The following is an 18,565-nucleotide window of genomic DNA, read 5'->3' as shown; positions in this document are numbered from 1 at the left end:
TCAACCTAGTGGTAACTGGTCAATTGTGACCTCATCAGTGGGGTTCAAAAGTAGTTACATTTCTGCTGTCTGTATTTGAATACTGGAAGTTTAACCCTTAAAATGAATGGTTCAAGGCAAAAGTGCTTTACATCAGGTCATTGAACACACTGGACAAAATTTAAGCTCACTTGGCTTGGAAAAAGAGCAGGGGGTGGCAGTGTAGACACCATTTTTAAATGGGCGTGAGTGAATAAATGAAAACAGTTTTAAGATACAAGGTGTAATCCAATTTTCATAACCCACGTTTTCTGCCACTATAATTTTTTTAGAAAGATTCATTTTCAATGTTTCACTGGCTGAATGATTAGCTGGGTTTCCATCCAAATGTTTCACACTTTTAAGCACATTTCTAAAAAATTACACTAAAGAAAATGCGAATCATTGCACGTTTCCATCCACTATGTCATGTCCATTATCTTGAGGGAGCCTGCCTTGTCATGACAGAGTAGCTGAATGACCTCCTTGCTTGTATTTGCAGTATTGGAGCAAGTGTACCTCATTTTATATGCAGCAGAATGAATGTAATATTTCTATATCATAAATTAAGGGCTGAAATGGTTGCTATGCCCATACGCCACCAGCCTTTGTATACTCCAATGCTGTTATAGGCCTGCGCTTCAAACTGTTCTGGCGGATTGCGAAGACTCGCTTTAATGACCAACTGTGGGTTAAACGCTTCTGAATGTCAAGGGCTATGTTAGAAGAATTGTGTGCCAAGTTCAGACCTTTCATTGGGCCAGTCACATCAAGCTATCGCACACCAATAACATGTGCACAAAACCAAGCGTTCTATTCAGGTTTTCTAAAAAGGGATAGTTCACCCAAAAACAAAAATTACAATTCTCTAACCATTTACTCACCCTCATGCCATCCTAGATGTGTGACTTACTTTCTTCAGCAGAACACAAACAAATATTTATAGAAGAATATCTCATATCTGTAGGTCCATACAATGCATGTTAATGGTGACCAGACCTTTCAAGTTCCAAAAATCACATAAAGGCAGCTGTGATGAGGAGGAGGGTGTGGCCGGGTCGTGAGGATGCACGCCCGACGCTGAGTTGCCCAATCAGCGGGAGAGAGATAAGGGAGGAGCCGGGGACACCAGAGAGAGTGAGAGAGAGAGAGAGAGAGAGAGAGAGAGAGAGAGAGTGAGAGAGACCGCTGTGTGTGTGCGTGTCTGTGTGTTATGTTTAAGTTCCTTTGTATAATTAAATTTTACGTTGACTGCTCAGCCGGTTCCCGCCTCCTCTTTTCCCATCCTTGAACCATGTTACAGCAGCATAAAAGTAATCCATATGACTCCAGTGGTTAAATCCATATCTTCATAAGCGATATGATAGGTGTGGGTGAGAAACAGATTTAAGTCCTTTTTTACTATATATCTCCACTTTCACTTTTGAATTCTGTAGTATAAAAGGATTTAAATTTTGATCTGTTTTTACCCAAATGATTTCATAGCTTCAGAAGACATGTATATTAAACCATTGGAGTCGTATGGATTACTTTTATGCTGCCTTTGTGATTTTTGGAGCTTCAAAGTTCTGGCCACCATTCACTTGCATTGAAAGGACCTTCAGAGCTGAGATATTCTTTTAAAAATCTTTGTTTGTGTTCAGCAGAAGAAAAAGTCATACACATCTGTAATGACGTGAAAATGAGTAAATTATCCCTTTAAGAGCAAATTAAAAATGTGCATAAAAATAGCTGTATGGAAACCCAACAATTGACACCAAGGTACTCAGCCATTCAACCCACTGAACAGACTACGTCAATCGCTCACAGCCTTGTTTGTCAAATTAAATATTGTGTCTACCCTAAGATCCATTATTTTTAGGCTATTCCCTCTCTGGGCAATTCCTCGGATGTTGGCCAACATGTAAAATGCCAAGATACGACATCTCAAGCAACAAGAGATTCCTCATAAAATCAGATGGTTCTGCACTTTTCTCTTTCTCACATCCTATTCCATCAGTCTGATAAACGTATTATCTGACAGATTCACAGCCCAGAGGCATCACTGCACAAGATTTATTATCTTGAGATCTTTATTCAGGAAGAATCTGATGGAGAACATGATCTCTGATAACACAAGGGGCTTCAGTCACAGACTGCAGCTTACCTGCAGAAAACACCACTGCATTCCTCAGGGCAGATCGGAGGAACAGCAGTAGTGGGGGCATGTCTGACGGCTATGGCGTGAGACACATAGATAGCATCAGGACTTCACGACTAAGACAGAAGCTAAGAGGACGGCATCTGAAAGAAGTTTATCTCCTGACCTCACGAGCATCAACATCAGCGTGCCTGTTTAACTGAGATTAAAACTCACATTCCTTGTCAGATAATCAGTCCAAAAATGTTTAGCTCAGTCAAAGATCTCCAGGATTTGCCCCAGGATAAGAGGGAAGAGCACAAGGTATTTTGTTTGGAAAATGCAACAAAACAACGAAAAGCAATGATGTTAGAAAGACTAACGGGTCTTTTTGACCAATCGATAAAAAGACCCAGCTCTGTGACATGCTGCATGTTTGTTGTTGTGTGCGACCAGCAAGGACAGTGCAAGAGAAAGTATTTTTGTCTTTGTAGTATTTTGAAGCACCCTCTCTCATCACATTCAATTAAGACTCCAAACTCACAGCTCAAATAAAACATTTATTTTGCCGTGGTGCCGCAGATTCAATAGCGGTGCAGGAAACACTGTCAGGGTATTTTAGTACAGTGTTTTGCTCCAGCAGAAGAACTAGAGGTCTCCGACCTGGGCCCGACGGGACCCGAGAACCAGATGGGTTTCGGGCCAGGTTCGGGTCAGTTTATCAAGTAGGACTTGGGGTTTGTAATTAATGAAAAAATAAACATGCCTACTGAACATGTTTCGCGCTCTCACTCACAGACACACGCGAACGGACGAGTTAGGGGCCGTTCACACCAAACGTGTTTTTGCACACATCTGTTCTGTTTTCCCACTGTTTTCCTATGTAAACACATGCTGGACGAATGTCTTTGACTGTTGCGTCATGTCTTGCTGTTTCTTCGGCGCCTTGCGCAGGACCGGCACTGTTTAAACACCAGGTCAAGTTAAAAAGAACTTCAAATTTTCAAAAACGCATGAAAAATTGCGCTCTGTTTCATTTTTTGCTCTGCGTCTAGATTGTTTCAAGCGCAGGTGTCACAAAGGTTCAACAATCTGAAAAGGCTGTAAAGAGGGGACTGTTACATTGTTTAATATTATTCAGCACCAAGCAAAGTTTCAACACATAAATGGTAAGTACAATTTTTTTTCTTCCCTTTTCTCCCCAATTTGGAATGCCCAATTCCCAATGCGATCTTAGTCCTCATGGTGGCATAGTGACTCGCCTCAATCTGGGTGGCGGAGGATGAATCTCAGTTGCCTCCGCATCTGAGACAGTCAATCCGTGCATCTTATCACGTGGCTTGTTGAGCGCGTTACCGCGGAGACACAGCACATGTGAAGGCCCACGCTATTCTCTGCAGCATCCACGCACAACTCACCAGATGCCCCACCAAGAGCGAGAACCACACATTATAGTGACCATGTGACTCTACCCTCCATAGCAACCGGGCCAATTTGGTTGCTTAGGAGACCTGGCTGGAGTCACTCAGCACGCCCTGGATTCGAACTCGCGACTCCAGGGGTGGTAGTCAGTGTCTTTACTCGTTGAGCTACCCAGGCCCCCAGTCAATGCTTTTTTTTCCCATTTTGCTCTAGTGTACTAAGGGGCTGCCGTGCTTTGTTAAAACTGTATGTTTACTGTTTCAGTACTCTTACGAATGTTGCCTATATGCTTACATAAATTATAGCCTATTGCAACAGTACTTGCAAGGAGAAGAAATTATAAAGATAGTGAGCGATTTCGGGTTCGGGTCAGGTTCGGGCTTAAAATCTGACGGTATTGTTCGGCCCGGGTAGGGTCGGGTCACACAGTCTTGGGTACGGGTCGGGTTTCATTTTAAGGCCCGTTCAGACCTCTCAGAAGAACGCAGACCTTTAAGAACTATTAATGGAACCAATGAAAGCTACCAATATAAGTGCAGTACTCTCAGTAACATTGCACATTTTATATCCATTATAGACATATTTTATATGTTTAAAGTAGAATTCTGCAGATTTCTTGCAGCAGAACAACACAAAAAAATGGTGGAAATAAATCTGCAGATTCTGTCTGGGAATGCTCATTAGATGTTTCATTTGCTGTGCTATTTCAACAGTTCTTATCTGTCTGCTGAGTCACTCCTAAGAAAATCCCTTTCCTTTATTTACAGAGCTAGAGCATAACTCAGATTCCTTCCTTAATTTCCATATTAACGCCCGCATGCAGACTAGAAGTGATACAGTACTCCGCAGGCAGTCTTTCAGACACGGTCACCAGTGTTGTGCTAAACCTGCCAACATCAAACAATTCATTGACTGATTGTGGCAAACTAATTATGTGATAAAATGTGGGTTTAGAAACACAGTGTGGTGCAAAATAAACAGCTTAGCACAGATTTGGAGCTCAAAGCACTGAAAGACATTATTAAGACAGGAGGAACAAAATGAAAGTACATTGAGAAATATTGGATTCATTCAGTTATAAGAAGCCATGGTTGTCTAGACCTTATTAAGCTCCTGAGAAACCCCCGAAATGTGTGTGGGAAACATTTATTACTTTACAAGCCTAAAGCAAGGCTTACCTGTGCTCTCATGGGTGGCTGTTGACTTTGCTAAGTGGGCAACTGACAGCTAGGCTCTAGTTAAGACGTGCGGTGTGGAAAAGAATGAGTTTGAAACCAGTGTGTGTGTGTGTGTTTGTGTGCAAGAGAGTTATAGAAGGAAATGCAAGTGAACACAGAAGATACAGGTGGAAAAAGCATTGATGGACCAAAGGAGAGAAAACAGGGATGCTTTTTCCCTGTGGATTTTCCCTGGATTACTGGAAGATTCCCACCCCCCCCCCCAAACACAAAATTAGCAGCGATATGAGATGGGAGTTTCCTCAAATATCTCTGTGCCAAGAAAAGCTGTGGGCATCCTCTAGCCTTCTGTAAACACAGCAAGACTCATCAGGAACAATTGGGATTGACAGAGAACAACATTGGATATTCCGAACTCTGTGCCACAAGGATAATTTCTTAAGAAACTCTGAATTGGGTTTCAGTTAACTGCATGCAGCATGCTCATATGTTCATTATGAGCATCTGAAGGCTTCAATTCCGACTCTATTTATAGTGATTCTATAAGTGTTAGGCATTGTAAATGGAGAACGGAAGATTGCCTTATTCTCAAATCTCATTCACTTTCACACATTCAAATTTGACAATACAAGCAAGAACAACTGTGGTCAACTTATTTTCCTCTACTTTTTTTCCTTGTATTGTGTCAGGTGTGCTCACTGCATTGTGCTTATGTAAACAAAGACATTCTTGCATGTGTGCTAGAAGTGAAGATATTTACAGTGAACATGTGAATTTCGGTCTGTGCTTTACACAATGCTTTTGTATGGCTTCAGAAGACTTGAAATTTAGCGCACAATACTTTTATTGTGCTTTCATGAGCTTTTGGAGCTTGACAGTCACAACAATGATTCCTCTTATCCACCAATCTTGTATTTCACGAATAAAAAAGTTAAACTAAGAAATTTAAAGTTTTAGGTGAGCTATTATTGTTCCAGCAAGCAGTATCACTTTTTGGTTTATTCTATTTTTGCATGTTTTTTATACGTTTATTTAAAATAAATGAAAATTAATTTACTCACCCTCATATTGCTGATTATTACATTAAGTTATTATAATAAGGGTGTTTATTTTCATCAGAAAATACACCAGTAAACATACATTTCGCCCCCCTTAAAAGGGGTAGTTCACCCAAAAATTAAAATTCATCATTTACTCACCCTCATGCCATCCCATATGTGTATGAATTTCCTCAGCAGAACACAAATTAAGATTTTTAGAAGAATATTTCAGCTCTGTAGGTCCTTAAAATGCAAGTGAATGGGTGCCAAACATTTGATGTGCCAAAAAGCACGTAAAGGCAGCATACAATTTATCCATAATACTCCACTGGTTAAATCCATATCTTCACAAGTGATATGATAGGTGTGGGTGAGAAACAGATCAATATTTAAGTCCATTTTTGCTAAAAATTTGCTAGAACAACTTTTAATATCTGTGGAAAGCACCATCGTGCTCCGCCTCCCCATCTCACACACACACGGGCACACACACACATACATACATACATACATACATACATACACATACTCGCGTGCAGGGCACAGAGCCTTGATGTAAACGGACCCGCGTGACTTAATAAAACAGTTGTGTCAAGCTATATACAAGAATGGTTACACTGAGAAATATACTTAACTTTACATCTTAGCAATTTGAAGCGATGTTTCTGCTGACCAGAGCCCAAACACAAGTAATCACACAATCACTCTGTTTTCTTTCTTTCTCTTGCTTTCACTCATGTGCACACACACGCACAAACATACTACCTTGTTACTCCAGAAAGTGCACCAGTAAAGCAGTGCAAGCATCACAGTCCTCCGTTGCTAGTTCTAAAGTTACATCTATGAACTAGCAATGGAGGCTCGGGCTGTATCAAAACAATACGCTGAATCCATGGCAGAAGAAAGCAGTTCCACACAAAAGAGTGTTTTACAGACAAAAAACAAATAATATTTTTACATAAAACCCTGAACGATGTCTTAAGGTGTGGTAACCGTGGTATAAGCACATGCGGTCACGATGTGCAGCAGGGTGGCCATTACACCTCAGGTGTGCATTATTTTTCAGTAATTCAACGGGCTGTCGTGTCCGCATTACCACATTGGGAGTGCATTATTTTTTAATAATTCAACGGGCCGGAGTCAATTATTCCTTACATAATACATGTTCCTCTTTGGAGAAATCCTGACTGAACTCAAGATGTCACACCATAAAACGTCAGCAAAGCAAATTTGCACTGAATTGTACGGTCATAACATGATTTTGGATACTCTGGAGTGTTAAAAACACTGGTAAGTTTTGGTACACCAAATATATGCCCATGCTTCCCTTTTCTCCTATACTTGGAGATTAGTCATAGGTGTGCTAGACAGATGACCACTCGAATCATACAAAAGTCACCCATAAAACTTCCCTTGCAAGAGATTAGAACAAAGCCTTGTTAAATACAAGTGCATAATCGTTTGTCCAGTACTCAGATGTCCATTAAATTTGACACACATTGTAAATATTAAAATAAATGTATAGTTTTTCTCGGATAACACATTGTGGTCAATTCACAAGAGATTACTCTCATTTCCAAGCACCTTTTAAAAATGTGGCCAACATGTCAATCGATGGCATGTGTCCATTATAGAGTGTTCAATCCACTGCAGAAAACCAGTACCGGATCTCGAAAGGCCGCGGTTATTGTATATTTCTTTAGTGCATGATATAAACCGAAGAGAGACAGTGACAAATGAGCTTTGAAATGAAACCAACCAACAACATATTGTCACAACACACACACAAACGCATATCTGGCAACCGACCGACAAATTGGCTCAAGGCTGTTGATTAGAGCCAGAAAAGTTTGTGTTGTTATAATGAACTTTAATTAGGCAACTCTTGGACCCTGTAAAGGGAAGTTCACATAAACAAGTAAATCCTGCACACAAATACTCCCTCCATTAATGAGGTGTGTGTTTACTGAAGCAAAATACTGAGCATAAACAGACTCGTGGTCTGACACTGTGGTCAGGGTCACTGTGAGCTTGATGGATGTCAGTTGCAGAGTGTTGCAATATCCATTAAGACCTTACAAAACAGTACTGTGGCCTTACCATGGTGCAGTGATGGTATCATAATAAGATAATATTACCATGGTACTGAATGACAATTGAATGTAACATGGTATTTACAGTGATTCTCCCAAAACATGTCAAGAAAATCATTACGAATTGTTTTTTCATGAATATTTTGCATACAGAAAATAAAGCCTATATTTAGGACTATTAAGATATTTTGCATTTTTTTTAATTATTTTTAGGACATTTAAGCACAATTTACCCCCCAATTCTTATTACCGTAACACAAACAGACAATTTACTTTTACTATTTGTTTTGAATGATTCTCATTCCGTATCACAGTCATGTTTTTACTGTATTACTATAAAAAAAGAAACTGTTGTACAATGTTTCTGTCAATTAAAATCAGCGGAAAGAAAAGGTAGTAACAATGGAGTACTTCTATAATGTATCCTTTGCAATTGAAATAAAATATCATCTTTTTTACATTGCGGTAATGAGAATATTATAATGACCATCTTTGTCGCATTGCGGTAATGTGAATTGGGGGCAAAATAATTATTGTGAATAACGTCACAATGAAAATAAAAATAATGGCCCTTAAAATAAGCTTTATTTTCTTTATGCAAAATATAATGTCTTATTTGTTTCTTTTGATTTTGGAGTAAAATAGGACCAGGACATTTTCTCGACTGGTTTTGTGAAAATCATCCATTAAGATGATTTCTGTATGATTCTTGAATCAATTTGTTTTAAAAGCTTTTTATGCAATGCAATGCATGACAAATGCAGTGGCCCCAAAATGTATGTGTACACTTTAGTCACACTCAAAAATACAAATGTCAGTGCAATAGATATACACTGCATGCCCAATTATTAGGCAAGTGAGTATTCTGATCTTATCATTATTTCCATGCACATTTGCCAACTCCAAACCATATAAACTTGAATGCTTATTGGATTGAATCATTTTCTGGTGGTATGTATTTGTGTAATGAGGGAGGGTGTGGCGAAAGTGACTAACACCTTATATCAAGGTGTGCATAATTATTAGGCAGCTTCATTTCCTCAGGTAAAATGGGCCAAAAAAAGAGATTTAACTGACACTGAAAAATCAAATATTGTAAAATGCCTTTCAGACGGATGCAACACTCTTGAAATAGCTAAACTGTTGATGCGTGACCACCGGACAATCAAATGTTTTGTTGCAAATAGTCAACTGGGGCGCAAAAAAATGCATGGAGAAGAAAAGGCGCATATTAACTGCAAAAGACTTGATAAGAATTGAATGTGAAGCTACCAGGAACCCATTATCCTCCAATGCTACCATATTCCAGAACTGCAACCTACCTGGAGTGTCCAGAAGTACAAGGTGTCAAGTGGTCAGAAACATTGCCAAGGTCAAGAAGGCTGAAACACGACCACCACTGAATAAGATTCACAAGTTGAAGCGTCAAGATTGGGCAAAGAAATACATGAAGACAGATTTTTCAAAGGTTTTATGGACAGATGAAATGAGAGTGACCCTTGATGGACCAGATGGATGGGCCTGTGGCTGGATCACAAATGGACACAGGGCACCCCTTCGAGACAGGTGCCAGCAAGGTGGAGGAGGGGTACTGGTATGGACTGCTATCATTAAGGATTTGGTAGTTGGACATTTTCGAGTTGAAGATGGACTGAAACTCAACTCTCAAACCTACTGCCAGCTTCTGGAAAGTACTTTCTTCAAGCTGTGGTACTGGAAGAAGTCCTCAGCATTCAAGAAGGCCATGATCTTTATGCAGGACAATGCTCCATCACATGCATCCAAGTACTCCACTGCCTGGCTAGCCAGCAAAGGCCTCGAAGATGCCCAAATAATGAATTGGCCTCCTTCCTCACCTGATTTAAATCCTACTGAGAACTTGTGGGCCCTTCTCAAATGTGAGATTTACAGTGAGGGAAGATAATACACCTCTTTGAACAGCATTTGGGAGGCTGTGGTTGCTGCTTCAGTGAAAGTTGATCGTAAACAGATCAAGAAACTCACAGACTCCATGGATGGAAAGCTCATGGCAGTTATTGAAAAGAAGGGTGGCTATATTGGTCACTGAATACTTTTGAAAGGCCAAAAATGTTATTTAATTGTCATTTTGTGTTACTTATTTGTTGCACCTACTCTAAAAATTGAGAATAAACAATTGAGTTGGGAGAAATTATTTTATAGTTATAGTTGCCTAATAATTGTGCACATTAATAGTTGCCTAATAATTGTGCACACTTATATGTTCCCCTGAGAAAGACAAAACTCACTTTTTCTTTGTTAAACATTCAGGTTTGAGGTTCATTAACATTTTGGATTGACTGAGAGCATTGTGTTTGTTAAACAATAAAATGAATCCTGAGGAATACAATTTGCCTAATAATTGGGCACGCATTGTACAGTACAGCAAAATTTCAGAGCAAGTGTCATTTATTTTAAAGAAAGATAGCACAATGACACTTTTCAAGCAAAACTTTGCACAAAAAAAAGTTTGTTAATATGATAAAACAAAATGAAGACTAAAAGTCACTTAAAAATGTCTGAATGTCATTGCATAATATAGCAAAAAAAGTTCACATTTGGAAGCCATTTTAATTGACTTTTAAGCAACTGGTGTGATTTTTAGTGGATGTACCAAAGGTGTAGTTCATCACATTAATGAATACTTTTTGCCTTCATTGCCAACACTATTTCTAGTTTTTATAACTTGATCCCTTACAAAACATGTTTTATTTAATTGTTTTGCCATTAAAATAAATGACACCTGCTTTGATATGTTATTATCTAATGCAAAATACTGTATTTGTGATTTAAGTGTCCAAATACTTTTTGGGGACACTGTATATATGAGATTATTACTCCATTCCTCATGTCACCGCAGCTGGAACCAGCTTCCAGAAGAGTTCAGGTGTGCTCCAACTGTAGCCACATTCAAGTCCAGACTAAAAACACATCTGTTTAGCTGTGCATTCATTGACTGAACACAGTTCTGCACTTACTGATTGCACTGCATCATTTGATTGCTGTATTATTATAATTTTTTTTCATATTAATAATTTTTACTTTTTAAAATTTATTTAATTACTTTTTATTCTTATTTCTTGTTCTTAATTGGTTTTAAAATGTATTTTATATTGTATTTTCTTTATCATTTTTATTGTGAGCTCTTTGAATTGTGTATGAAATGTGCTGTATAAATAAACTTGCCTTGCCCATATGAACGTAATAGAAAACCGAGCACTTCGAGTCATAAACTGAGTAGTTTGATGACTAAAAATATTGTTATAATATTATTTTTATTTATTATGGTTTTCATTACTTTTATATGTTCTTATTTTAGATTAATTAAATATATTTATATATTTAATTAAAATATATAATTATATTTATAGGAGTTTGATTGGCTACAGGGGTTGGTTGGCACAGTTCATTTCTGGTAAAATATGTAAATGTTCACCTACTCATCTTGAACTACACTGGTGGATTCTGTCAGGGCATTTGAATGTTCAAACCTGTTAAGGTGAAAATAATATATATATATGTTTTTTTTTTTTTTTTTATCTGTCAAGAAAAAAAAAAAAAAAAATCTAATCCCTCTACTAAAAATCTTATAGAAATAATATCGAAATTTATTTTTTTATTTTTTACATATATTAATTTTAGTCAATATTGATGGATATGAGCTATATTTTGTTATAAGATTTGTAAGCCTGTGATGAGCTGTGCCAGCTGGCTAACATTTACAAAAACAGTGTTAGTGGGTTTGGTTGACACATTGATTTTGGGGTTGGTTGGCACGCTGGGTATAAAAAAGGAGTAGGTAACACTTCATAACCACAATACAAACCATTTACCAACTTAATCCCTCAAAATAAACACTTGTCAAACATAAAATAATATATTACAAATATTATAATAAGATTTTAAATAAGTTTAAGTAAAATGTATATATTAATATACTCATATTAATGACATAAGACCAACATGTGTTGAGCTCTGTTGTCCTGGTTTAAAATAAACAGTTGTTTGTTTTTCTGTGTAGCTTTCACTTTTTTTATAACACTGTGCCAACCAGCCCCATAACCTGTGCCAATATGGGGTTGGTTGGCACAAATGCACATCATAACTTCAATCATTAATTAACAAAATTCAGTAAATAATTTGGTGACATTGAATGCCTTTGTTTTTTACCCAAGAACTAGCTGAGGTATTTTAACGTTTGTTCCACCAGAGATTTTTAACAAAGAATAAAATGTGTGCCAACTATTCTATAATCACATCATTCTCATCTATATGAATGCTGATAGGGTTTATATCTGCGCCCCTTATGGATAGTATACTGCATCCAAAAATTGATCTTTAGCTAATCAAATCTATCAGGAAAAGTAAATGTCTTACCCAAATTGACAAAACTCATGACCATGTCGGCGTTATGAAGAAACTCAGTGTCCTGAAGTGAAGCCACATTGGGTCTGGTGGTGGTGATCAGGGATCTGTACTGATCCACGTCGCTTTTCTCCTCAGTGGAGATCGTGTTATAGAGATCCAGCATGAAGAGAGGTGCGGAATTATATTTGCCGCTGTTCACATGCGGTCTGGGTCTGTGGTTCAATCCCAGGATAGACAGGATCTCTTTCTGCATCTCTCGCTTCTCCTGAGTCCGTAACCTCCGATGCATGAAGTTCGGATGAAGCTCAGCGTCATCAAACACAGAACTGCTGAGACAGGAGCTCCAGAAACAGCTCACTAGAGCAAACCAGATGCTCTTCATCTTCACATCCAGTCTGAGGTCTTGGTGATGATGATGATGAGGAGGAGGAGGAGGAGGAGGGTGTATCAACTTCTAAATATAAAGGCACTTAGTTGTTCTGTAAATATTCTGCTTCACGCCATGTGTCCCTTAAAGAACCTTAGGTTCAGTAATGAACCCTCCTCTTATCAAGAACCATTTTGACTGAATAGGATCTAGCTATATGCTTCTTTAGAGATGAAACCGTTATTAATATTACATTATAGGTTGTTTCGATAAGTGATTTGATTTCTGGGCTCTTTAAAGCACCAGATCTAGATCATAAAAAGGTAGCCTAATTGAGGAACTTGGTTGCCCGATGGCATCAGGCAGTTCTAATATGTAAGAGTTTATTATCCAGTGCTAAACAAATGCAGTTGACTTCCATGGAGCTTTTCAATTAGCAGAATCTCCATCAATTCCTCGGCGTGGTGCTTCAATCCGGACAGAAGACAACTGGAAACTTCTGTGTGTCCCATCAAATGTCAAGTTATTTCTGTATGTCGTGTAATATAGCTACTTTCTTTTTCTTCTTTAAAACGAGGAATAAACAAAAACGTATCCGTCGCTTATCTTGTCCTTATTCTCTGCTAGATTCAGCTTTTTAACTTGACCTCAGAGTGCTCCTCACAGCGCGTTTCTCCAGAGTGGACCGCGCGTCTGTCTCTGAGTTTTAAATAACGGGGCTGAAGCAGGTAGACGCGTCTCGAGCCCGCCCCGGTGCTCGCGCACAGAGGTGGAGCTATACGGGACAATTTTAACATCCTCTCGTGTTCACTGACGCGTCTACGTGTCTTCATTTGACAGATTTAAAATCAGCTTCCAGGTGTCCATGATAGAAGACGCGACGCGACTAGAACGCACAACGGACGCGTTCTTGCATTCAAAAATCGCTTTTAAAGACGTCGCGTGGCCAATAAATTCCTTTGAACGAGACACGCTTGTTGTATATTTAAAGGATGCAGTACTAGATAACGAGGTAATTATCGAAGTGATTTTTGATTTCCATCATGTCGCTACAAAAGTTTTCAATGAACCGAGATAAGTCATTTACGGCTGAAGCGCGACCTCTAACGACATAACCGTACCAAACAGTACCGTGTGGTTGACATGTACAATGGTAATACCTACATTTACATTTATTTATTCGGCACACACCTTAACCCAAAGCAATTTAGTGCATTCAAGGTACCTATACACTCTTGACAGAGTTACTGTACTTACTACTGTACATGGTACATGAAAAAACATAAATACCATGGTAAATAAATGTAATAATCATTCCGTACCATGATATATATCCACCACATACCAAGATATCTGATACCATTACTGTACCATGGTAGCCTATCATCACAGCTTTTCTCTAATATGTGGATTTTTGACAAGGCACTGAACCCTGTAATGTTTTATCATGTGTAAAATCCTAATCTGCTCGACTCTTTCTTAGCTAGGTATTTTAAAAGAGTTCTCTGATGTGTGAGATACAGACATCACATAGATAGACAGCTCACTGAAGTTTGCGGTCAGATCAGGTGCAAGATGAGACACTCTATAGAACTAACTATATACAGTAAGAGAATAAAGACAGAGAACTTTCATGTTTATGTTATGGAGACAGATGTGAGAAAACACACTCACACTATGTTGTGTCTGGTGAGATTCAGATGGATAAGATGGCTGTGTGTTGTTATCTGTAGCATGCTAATCTTATCTAGCGGGGCAGAAAAGCATGCATCAAAGACCAACGATGCAAACCAATTCAGTCACCCCCTTCCCTTCATCAGCCCAATCACTGATAGCCCAACACTCACTCACTCAAACACACACACATTTGTTTTATACACAGTTTGGCTTGAAAAAATACTTTTAAAAACTTTCCATGTGGGATCAAATAAAAGAAATAATCTAGAGGAATAGTTTACGCCAAAAAGAAAATTATAAGGAAGACTTTTAAGTGAAAAACAACATAAATATTGGTATGTTCCCTTACACAAAGCTATCGTAGGACTTCAGAGGACTTGAAATATAGTGCATAAGTCATACAGACTATGGTGTCTTTTTGTCCTTTATGAAGCTTGACAGATGTGGTCATTATGAACTTGTGTAGAAAAGATTCTTCAAAAAAAATCTCCTTTTGTGTGTCACTGAAATAATAACAGCATACAGAACAACATGAGTAAATAATTTACATTTTTGGGTGATCTATTCCTTTAAGACTGGAAGAATCTGAAGCAGTGAAAGGAAGCAGAGACAGTGAAAAGATAAGTGGGTTAGGGAGATAAAAGGATCACATTCCTCAGCAAATGTATTTCAATCAATAGCTGATAGTTAAACACTTGGACACAGCCATTGGCCAAAGTGTGTGTACAATATGTCATTTTGACGATTTTGACTTTCCATTGAAACAGCAAGACACTAAACTGATTGTTTGTTTGTTTTTTTCATGATAAAAGTTCACCCCAAAATTCTGTCATTATCTACTAATCGTCATATATATATATATATATATATATATATATTCCGTTTGTTTTGAAAAATTGCTAGAAATCATTTTCAAACACATTTTGCAGTGGTTTATGTTTATTTCATTCTTTGTTCAGATTATCATAGATTTAAAAATGTAATAGTTTGTATCTGAATAATGGATTTTCATAGCTTAATATTGAAAGTCTGTGTCTTGGACAAGGCTAAAACTGTAAAAGTAATGCATAAAAGGTATTTGAAAAGAACCAAAAATAAATGAAGAAGTCCTGGTAAAAAGTGTCCATGTCCTTTCTAATGAGAACTTCATATAACAAAAATAAATAAATGTTGAAATCTGTTCGTTTAATAACAAAACAACCCCTGAGACATTTGCCTGAAGTTGAAGAAATAAACATTATTGTCTTTCCTCTGTAAAACACAAAATAATATGTTAGGAAGAACAGGATTTTTTTTTTTTTTTTTTTAATAATGGTTTAGATTTTGGTCTGTTACTCACACAAAGCTCTTATATGACATTAGGAGACTTGGAATTTAGCATGTGGTTCATATGGACTACTTTATTAGTGCTTATTTGTCATTTTTGGAGCTTGACCGTATAAATAAACCAACCACATTTCAAACATCTCATTTTGTGTTTTGTGTTTCTTTTTGAAGAAAGAAAGAAAGTCATTGTTCCAGGTTTGGAACAACGCGTGGCTCTAACTGGGCTACTGGACAATCAAATTAATTTCAGGCGGTCCTACATGATGTTTCAAATAAGGATATGATAACAGAAAGGTTGGGAAAGTCAAGTATTTAAAGGATTAGTTCACCCAAAAATGAAAATTCAGTCATTGTTTACTCACCCCTGTGTTGTTATAACCCTGTATGACTTTCTTTCTTTTTCTTAACACAAAGGGAGAACTTGTGAAAAAATGTTGTGCTCAGTGATGTCATACAATGGCAGTTTATAGTGACCATCTCAAGCTTCAAAAGAACACAAAAGTATAATTCAGAAGTCTAATAAATTATTCCATGAGACTCATGAATGTTATGAATGCATACGATAAGATTTGGTGAGAAACAAACCAAAATCTAATGTATTATTAAGTGAAAATTTCACTGACCACTGATCTCCTGTGTGCGTTCATGATAGGACACGAGAGCAACAGTTCACGCAGTGCCCTCGCGACATTGGGGTGTTCAAGCGAAAACTTGATCCGCCACAGCGACAACAGAACACAACACAGCTGCACACAAAACAGAACAGAACTTACTAAACATGACTGAAGAGTTTGTAGTCAAAGAATTAATGCATTTCTATGCCCAGCCTTATTTGTTTGAACATAGTACTGGTAAATCAAACAGAAACAGAGGAGTCTGGATTTGTTATTGTATTATGGATTATGCTAACTTAAAAAAATAAATAAAAATAAGGCTGAGCATAGAAATTCATAAACTCTTGGACTACAACTCTTCAGACATGTTTAAAAGTTATTTTTTTCTGTTTTGTGTGCAGCTGTGTTGTGTTCTGTTGTCACTGTGGCGGATCTGTTTTTAGATAAACGAAACAAATTTTTGCTTAAACGCCCTAATGTTGTGAGGGCACTGCGTGAACTGTTGCTCTCTTGCCCTATTATGAACGCACACAGGAGATCAATGGTCAGTGAAAATTTTCACTCACCAAACCATATCGTATGCTTTCATAACAATCATGAGTCTCATGGAATATTTAATTAGACTTCTGAATTATACTTTTGCTTTCTTTTGACACTTGAAGATGTAGTCACCATAAACTGCCATTGTATGACATCACTGAGCACAATTTTTGTTTCACAATTTCTCCCTTTGTGTTAAGAAAAAGAAAGTAAGTCATATAGGGTTTTAACAACACAGGGGTGATTAAACAATTACTGATTTTTCATTGTTGGGTGAACTATCCCTTTAAAGCATTAAGGAATGCAAAAGTGCTATTTTCATGTTTGAACTCATCCATTCTTCAAGGGTCAGTTGCTAATCGTCTGTCAGTGGTGTGATGAATGACGTGTGTGTTTCTGTGTGGGGTCAGTTAACACACCAACTCTCCTGTCATTATATTGTCTAGACAAAGCCTCACCTTAACAAACTCACTTTTTTCTCTGTCTTGTGTTGGATGCCGTGTTAAAGGTTATGTTGTACTGGCTGACGTGACAGTCGCATTGGACTTATACTGACAGTTAGTGGCACGGATGCAGCATCACGCAAATGTTCTCAGTTACCGATAAAATTAAAGAAATGTGCTATTTGCTGTCAGTCATGATTCATGTATTATACGAGTGCAAGTGTTTGCTAATAGGAGAGCTATTGAGATAAAATGAGAAGTTCATCCCATGAGGGTACATCATTTTATAAAAATGTTAATAAAAGTACCATTAGTATCTGTAGAGGTACAACTTTATTAAAAAGGCAAATATCACAGAGTTCACCTTTAAGGAGTGTTTGCTTGAACTCTCGATGGCAACACTATTACAACTCTCTCGATACACACTAATTATGAGGGTAAAAAATGAACTTTTGATGAAATGAACTGGCAATCAAGCTGGTTGCTGGTTCGAGCTGATACAAACAGTCCTGTAACATAAAGCTTTTCATCTAATTCTATTAATTTGCGAGTAGCAAGGTTGAATGCTTTTGAAATCATTTTGTTCATACTTGGTTTAAGGATTAGAAGCCTCTAAGTATTAAACTAACACCAAGTATTAAAATTCAGTGTGTAAATCGTCCTGCACCATTTGTGCCATGGACATGAATGAAAAATCAAATCATGTGGTTTGTTGGCAAGAGATGTGTAATTACTTTAAAGGTGTGCTATTACTAATCGATATAACATGACCGGTGTCTTTCAGCTGTGTTTAATATTAGCTCTGAACCATTTTAAATACTTTTGTTTTAATTCAAAACTTGCTGACTCGGCTTGGTATGTCTCTTCTGCACCAATAAAACTTATGGTAAAGTGGTGCAGTGGTCAATGTGCCACACTGTGTGCTGTGGAGATTGAAAAGTTGCCAGTTCAAGACCAGCTTAGGTCAACTTGAAAACAATTGGGTATTTGCAAAATATATCATGACTGTCTTTCTTTCTGCTGTGTTTGATATCAGCCATATTGGCTCTCCACCATTTTGAATACTTTTTTATTAAAGACTCTCAGCTTGGTATGTCTCTTTAGCACATATGAAACTTTTTTGTTTCTCTCACTTTTTTGGTGACTTGTGAAGTACTGTGGGGTTGCTTTGTATGTCATATTAATGCAATGTGCTGTGCTTGCCATTTCAGTGCTTGGCCCTGTAATTGCTGCTTGCAGCTATATTTTTTAATGTTTTTTTTGGATGAAAAAGCACTCTATGGCTTTTTGTCACTCTATTTGATATAAAAGACAGATAAAAAAAAAATACACATAATTTGAA

The 18,565-nt window shown here is 37.6% G+C and overlaps 1 protein-coding gene across 1 annotated transcript in view; it reads right to left on the bottom strand.

Moving 5' to 3' along the window:
• Positions 1-13,301, bottom strand: part of LOC127431857 (bone morphogenetic protein 6-like) — a 95,071-nt gene extending 81,770 nt beyond the window's left edge. The window contains exon 1 of the mRNA XM_051682470.1: positions 12,266-13,301. Coding sequence (XP_051538430.1) covers positions 12,266-12,638 — 373 coding nt within the window. The 5' untranslated portion in view covers positions 12,639-13,301. The remainder of the gene's footprint in view (positions 1-12,265) is intronic.
• Between the last annotated feature and the right edge of the window lie 5,264 nt (positions 13,302-18,565).

The sequence above is a fragment of the Myxocyprinus asiaticus genome, chromosome 41 (genome assembly GCF_019703515.2).
Source record: "Myxocyprinus asiaticus isolate MX2 ecotype Aquarium Trade chromosome 41, UBuf_Myxa_2, whole genome shotgun sequence".
In the NCBI taxonomy this organism is placed as follows: Eukaryota; Metazoa; Chordata; class Actinopteri; order Cypriniformes; family Catostomidae; genus Myxocyprinus; species Myxocyprinus asiaticus.
Note: the sequence above shows the minus strand (reverse complement) of the source record. Positions and strands in the feature narration are given on the sequence as shown.